The sequence below is a fragment of the Perissodus microlepis genome, chromosome 12 (genome assembly GCF_051167445.1).
Source record: "Perissodus microlepis isolate ML-2025 ecotype Zambia chromosome 12, ASM5116744v1, whole genome shotgun sequence".
NCBI classification, from domain to species: Eukaryota; Metazoa; Chordata; class Actinopteri; order Cichliformes; family Cichlidae; genus Perissodus; species Perissodus microlepis.
Window position 1 is genome coordinate 8,222,765 of NC_140472.1, and position 7,013 is coordinate 8,229,777.

At 41.8% G+C, this 7,013-nt stretch overlaps 1 protein-coding gene across 1 annotated transcript; it reads right to left on the minus strand.

Moving 5' to 3' along the window:
- Positions 1 to 435: 435 nt before the first annotated feature.
- On the minus strand, positions 436 to 6,510 carry b3galt8 (beta-1,3-galactosyltransferase 8). Its single transcript, XM_084945160.1, has one exon. It carries the CDS (start codon positions 6,348 to 6,350, stop codon positions 5,391 to 5,393), a length of 960 nt encoding a protein of 319 aa, XP_084801286.1. The 5' UTR covers positions 6,351 to 6,510; the 3' UTR covers positions 436 to 5,390.
- Positions 6,511 to 7,013: the final 503 nt, after the last annotated feature.

Below are 7,013 nucleotides of genomic sequence, written 5' to 3' on the forward strand. Positions count from 1 at the left end.
CTCCCACTCAGTCAGTGTGGGAAATGAATAGATTGGAGCAGACTGCGCACAAATAAACGAAAAATGGACGTAGGGGCGCGGGGGTCTGTATATGACAAGGGTAACACAACAATACAGGATCATTTAGGCTAACCCTTTGCTGTCACTATCAATCAAGGTAATTAGCAACATAATTTGTGGATTAACATACTTGATAGCACCAGAAAATTATTTATTGACATATTATCTCAAAATAGAATCCCTACAGGGTAGTCCTGTTAGTCCCTTTAGTCTGATTTACATTTCAAATTACATAATGCCAGCTTCAAAACGCAAGACCAGGTCCCCACCACAGCAAAGCAACGCAGTGAATATGTTATATTTACACCGTAAAAAGTTCCACTTATAACAGCATGTACATTTAGATAGTTTGATGTTTTTTTCCAATTTGTTTATTTAAAATAAATGCCACACAGTCTGACAGACATAAAATAGTATTTCCCAAAAAAAGGGTAATTCCAAAATAGCTATTAACTGAAAGCCTGGCATATGTCATCATGGTGCACAGTCAAAGTCAACTGGAGGACAAAAGAAGAAGTGGCAAGCCTAAAAAACACCTACAGCAGAAGAACAGTATCTAAAGGCCTGTGCTTACAAAAGAGCAAAAGCAAAAACCTGACACCGGACCGAGAGATGCATTTGGACCTTCAGCTGATTCGTCTAGTGTTCACCAAGCCTCATCAGTAATGGTGTCAGTGGAAAGGTGACTGTCAAGAAGCCATATGTTTTTATGGAGTGATGAATCCAAATGTGATTTTTTTTTTTCAAACTGTTATGGATATGTAAGCTCAGGATAAAGTGTTTACAGCCATCTGTACAACGCAGTGGTTGCTCTGTCATATTTTGGGGCTGCATTTCAGTCTGTGGTGTTGGAGATCTTGTTAAATTTGATTGAATTAGGGATGAAGAAAAAAAATCTTTTGATCTACTATGTGATATCATCTGGAAAACATCTGATTTCCAATAACTAGATAGGAAAATACATAGTGGAACACTATCAGTCATGGGTTGGCCTTCCCGGAGCTCAGACATTATTGAAGCTGTGTGAACGCAACAAAAAGCAGAAACATCCAAAGAAGAGCTCTGATTGTCCTTCAAGAAGCCTGGAGAACTATTCCTGAAGACTGCTTAAAGACATTACAGGAGAAAAACTGTGTCTACGTTAAAGTTTAAAGGTCAGCTTGCACGCAGGCGTGTTGCCCAGAAGCTGACGAATATCTGTGTGTTCACAAGAGGTGTGTCGAGCTTCTTGAAAGAAACACTGGCACCGTCTTCTCCCTGTGAGCGATGCGTTTGGTTTACTGCCAGCTCAGAAGGGAAAAAAATACATGCAGACTATCAGCTGCGAGGCTGCTGTGGGTGTTGCAGGTTTGCTGTGAGGCTGCCATCTGCTGACAATCAGCCATGCTGGTGAATCATGGAGACTCAGCTGTCCATTTCTGAGCCCACTCACTGGTGCTGTTGCAATCATCAGTCAGCACTCCAGTCATTACACAGCATCAAATGCTAATTGCATTTTTTTTCTCTTGTTTACTTATCTAACATGAGATTTTTTTCCTTTACTTCAACCAGGGGTGTTGCTGTATTTCCCATTTGTTTGTCCATCTGTAAGTGCTACAACAACGACCTTTCTGATTTGAATAAAAATTGGTGGAGTGGTTGAGAACCTGTTAAATTTTGTTGTCTGCACCTTAAGCAGTGTACAGAGCCCTCAGTGGGTCTAAACTGCAGCTGTGTTTATGCCCAATTTTTAATTTGTGGAAATCTCAAAAATTTCACAGGCCACACCTTGAATCACAGCCAATCAAAACCTGCATAAAATATACATCAAAAAGTGACATTACCGTCTAATCAGACAGGACAGGATGCCCCGTTCTGATGTGTTAAAGTGTTGCTAGAAATATTACAGTTACAGACACCTCTAGGATTATCTGTAAAATCATTACAATACATAAGATTTGAAGATTTTTCCACATCCTCACACTGGTTGTTTTCACAGAGGTCTGCCAGCAGCAGTACATTCCAGCTATAAATGAAGCGATCAAACATCCTGCTTTAATTCTGCTTCAGTGCTTCTATTTTTACCACCAGCAAGTTCCTCATTCTCACTCTCAGCTTCTTCCTGCTGCTTTCCTACTGTTGAGTACTTCCATCTTCATCTGCGCTCTCACTCTCTCCAGGCTGGATTTTCAGTGCTACCTGTGCTTTATCCCCCGTCGAAGCACCATAGAAAATACCCCAATGTGTTTTTCTTTTGAGAAGAATTGCAGTGAGGTGCACTGGTAAAGAAGGCGATGTTGTAGCCATGTGCTTCTGTCCACACTGGTGCTTGCGTGTGTCGCTGCATGCTTGGCTGATTTATGCATGCATTTAAGGATACGGTTGAAACAACACTGACTGTAACGTGACTTCTCTGAAGATGAAAGATGCTGTTGTCTACATGACACTTTCCTCAAACTTCATGTGGTTTTCTGACAAATATATCTGAATCTAGATTCATAATATAATAGATTCAGAAGACACTGAATTTTCTTTTTATTTACATTTTACCCATTGTGCCAACAATGTGCCAAAGAACTTCAGACCTACTTGTAGTGACTTTTTAAACTCGTTCAAAATGCCATAAATATAAAGATTTACACATTTAATTACTGGGTAATACAGATTCAGAAATTCTTTAGTTACAGCAAAAAGAGAAAAAAACAAAACTGAATACAATGGATGTTTAATAAATGAAGCTGCTACACAGGTTCAATAGGGAACAACTGTAATCACACATCTCAGGTGGCTGTGGCTCAGGCAGTAAAGCGGTTCATGTAGCAGTCCAAAGGTTAGGGAACTGATCTCTGGTGCTTCCTGTCGATATGAACCCTGAGTTGCCCCTGATGCATCCACCAGAACGTGTTTAAATAAGATAAATGTTGTGTGTGTGAGTGACGTGAAAGCACTTTGAGTGCTGAAATTAAATAGAAATGTGCTATATAAGAACCAGAACATTAATCTAGCTGTGTGTCTGTTCTTTGGATCACTTCCACTTCCCCATACTGTCAGACTCAATGCTGATATCTCTGCTCTTGTCCAATCAACTTCTTTCCCCTCTTCTCTGAGCCAATAAGCCTCCATTCTCTGTGCTCTTCTGTCTTTCAGATTCTCATTTGATCAGCCCTCTTCAAAAGCACCCCATAGTCACCGGAGCCACCATCTTCATCTTCATCACCGCCAGCGTCTAGCCTCCAGAGGGTCCTATTCTAATATCACTACCAGGATACTGTTATGGTGTGATGGCCCATGTAATCTATTCACCAAATGGCTTGTTATAATTCTGAATTGCAATAAATCACATTCAATTCATATTTTGTCAGAATAATAAATTATGGCCAAAACAAATCCAATAGAGTTAAACAAGGATACATTTAAAAATATTGTGCAATAATATAACAAAAATGGAAAAATTCCTCCACTATTTAACACACATAACATCTCAAACACCCCACTCCACATTTTCCAAAACTTTTATTTATATAAAAATTATATACGCTAAATAGAAACAGCATTTGTCAAGGTTGGCAAAGGAGCCTCCAAAGGAGCAGCAGCAGTAATATTAAACAGGGATGATCAGGCTTCCTGTTTGACAGGCAAAAATTATATTGATCCAACTCACAGGTAACATTTTATCCCTGCAACACCCTACAGTTATCACAATAAATCACCAGCAGTAAACCTGATTTCTCATCTTCAAGTCACTACTGCCACCTGCTGGTTTGTCGTGTATGACTACTATGCATGAGTAAACGGAACCCTGACACAAAAAGCTGCAGGATACACATAGCTTGATTGCAGTATAAAGTAATCAGTGCAATTTAGACATTTTTGTTTAACACATCGAGAATCATGCAAAAACCATTCATTCCAACAAACCCGTATTAAAGTGCAGTGCATGAGCCACTGGTGAGGCATCTTTGGTATTTTTCTCTGCAGTACAAACAAACGTCACGGTGCAGGTCTGAGGACCGTGATTTGATCTTAATCTAAATCTGACAAACACACAAAAACAAAATGTTAATTCAGACAACATATGACTAGTCACCGAACGCTTTGCTTTAGAAATATGTGTGTCAGTACAGCTTTGCTCTCTTGAAATGCTGTGTTTTGTTTTTTTTGCTGCTGAACTCTATAAAGGGCAAACTGCTTCAGAGGAGGGGGCATCCATGAGTCTTAACTGAGCGACTTACCATAACTTCCTGTCGCCAATTCAAACAGGAAGCAAAAACTAAGCATAAAAGTACTGTGTTGTGCTGGGTTTTGTGACTCCACGTACACACAGACCCTAAACCCATCAGGCACTAACGGGAGAATACTTTCAAAGAACCTTTGGTATAAAAGCACTTCTTTGGCATAGACTAGGAGCAGTAAAAGAAGCTGAAGCACTGCAGTGAATACACATTTTCTTCCAAAGATCACAGAACTGTTGATTGCTCAAGGAAGGGACTGTAACATATATGTTGAGCCCACTGATGAGTCAAACAACAGAAAATTCGGTCACATTTTCAATTCTTTGGTTATTTTTGGGTCAAAAAATAATATCACAAAATAAAAAAGGTGGCAAGTCATTTTTTAAATGACTTGTGTGACTTACTAACTGAAGCTAAGGTTTAAAGCTGTGTCTTAACGTGGCCTTAGCCCAAGGAGGTAGATCAGTACTCAATGGCAGGGTTTTATTCTGATCAGTGTTTAGGCACATCTGATCTTTGATGTTACTGACATGTCTGAGTTGAGCAACTTTTCAACATACTTTCTTTCCTCATCGGTTTTAAAATTTAAGGCAACAACCATTTTCATTCTCACTTTCCCTACAGCGATCATATTCTTCAGCAACTCATCTGATTGACTTTAGTGTAATTTATGACAAAAAGAAATATCAAAGTGTCACATTTGACAAGGTGGAACTGCCAAACTTTTGGCACAGAAATAAATTAAACAATTAACTTATCACAAAAGGGTTTTTATTAGCCTGAATGAGTACTTGATCAACTTTTGAGTTGAGTGTTAATACAAAAATGTTCCTATTTTTCTTTTTATTAGTAGATTTGAAAACATATCTGCTATAATTCTGCTTATGAAAATAGTGGCTAGCTACAAGCCAAATATTCAGTATTGAGTAAGGAGACTGATGAGGATGAGTCTAAACTAAGACCTAAGAGGTTTTCAAGAAGATATTTTTCTGTTGATAGACTGATCAGCTGACTAGCTGATGCTGTTTGCCACCCTAACCTCTGTGTGTCGCTAGCCTTCTTTCCTTTGCAGCAGGCTTACTCCCTTAGAATTGCCTGCAAGGCACCAGGTAAATGTGATCAGCATCTTTCGTGGCCTTTGGCAAAGTCCTGCCAAACCCTCAGCAGCTTTGGTGTCTTAAAGCCATTAACAATGATCAACTTGGCGAAGGTGCACCTGTCGTACTTCAGGTTTTTGATTTCGAACAGGCTTCTGAAGAACGGCAGGCTGTAGGCGTACACAGGCCTGACACCCAGCATCCGCAAGCACAAGCCCACATAGACATCCTCCAAAGGGATGACCCGCACAAACCTGGAGGCCCAGGAGATCCTGGCTGCCAGGTCAGCAGAGAACACGTAACCGGCTCCAGACACGTAGGAGGGGAAGCTCTCCTCTGGATATAGCTCCTCTGACACGTACCACTTGCTGTTGGGCTCCCGCCGTGGCCTGCCATCCTGGATCACCGACCCTGTGATGAAGTTCTCCTTGGGGGAGTTCCTCAGCCACTGGATCAGGTAAAAGACATTAACGAAGATGTCTGCATCCACCTTCATGGCGTAGGACGCACCGGGGCAGTAAGTAGCCAGCCACCTTATCATCATCATGGTTTTGATTGTCAGATTGTGGTAATTATCCACAAAGTTCATCTGGACGATGTCTGCATGCTGCCTGCTCTCCTCCTCCAGTTTCTGCTGGAGGGCCGACATCTGTGGCCTCTGTGGGATCCCCACAAAGAAAAGAGTCAGGGTGTCCCGGCCAGAGGCGCTCCACGTTTTCCTGATGGCCTCCCGTGCCGCAGCGTCCTCAGCCCCCACGGGCACCATGAACAATAGGAAGGGGCTCCTGTGCCTGCAAACACTGGGCTGATTGAGGAGGTAGCGGTATGTCTGAGGGTCTACGAGACGGTACTCCTCCGGGGGAAGCGGGCTGGGCTCTGGCGTCTGTTTACTCAGTGAGCTCGCTACGATATGCGCAGTCAGGGCCAGCACAGCGGCAGCGCTGAGTAACTTCACCCGCCTCCGGATTAAAGTTGCCCGCATGGTCTAAACCGACGAGCCTCTCTTTATTTCCCTAACGCGTCCGATAGCAGGCCCCTCAGCCCGGGTCCCCGTGATACCACACGGAACGTGTTTCCCAGCTGGGAGGACCGGGAAGTAGAAAGTTGTCCTACAAGCTGCCACTTCTTCTTCGTCTCTTCTTCCGCGGTTGAAGGCCAACAATAAGGCGTGTTACTGCCAACTCCACGGTTCCAAAAGTACCTCGTACCGCCTACTCCTAACCACTTTCCTGACCTCGAAAAACACTTTATCGACTTCAAGGAAAATTTACGTTAGTCGTCTCCTCAGGATTGAGCCTCTAACTCGTCCTGCTGGCAGCAGATTGATGGTTTTTATTGAACTGGCTGCATCTTAGTATATAAATGACAGTAAGGAGCAAGCTCTGTTTCCCCAAGTGCAACATATTTTGAGCTAGTTTTCCTTTCTTTCTAAAGTTTAGTTTTGAGTTTTTATGTTAGTACGTTTTTCATACGTAATTTTCTTTAGGTTAATAAAGATAACCTACATATCTTTAGGTTACTTTTAGTTAAGTATAACAACCTTGGAACAGGCACAGATATTTCTTAATTTCCTAGTGAGACAAGAATCACATTAGATGTTTCAAGTTAGTGCTTTGTCACATTCAGAGTAAAATGTGTTCAGGTG

Coding starts and splice junctions, on each gene's coding strand:
- b3galt8 (XM_084945160.1), bottom strand. CDS start 6,350: ATGCGGGCAACTTTAATCCGGAGGCGGGTGAAGTTACTCAGCGCTGCC.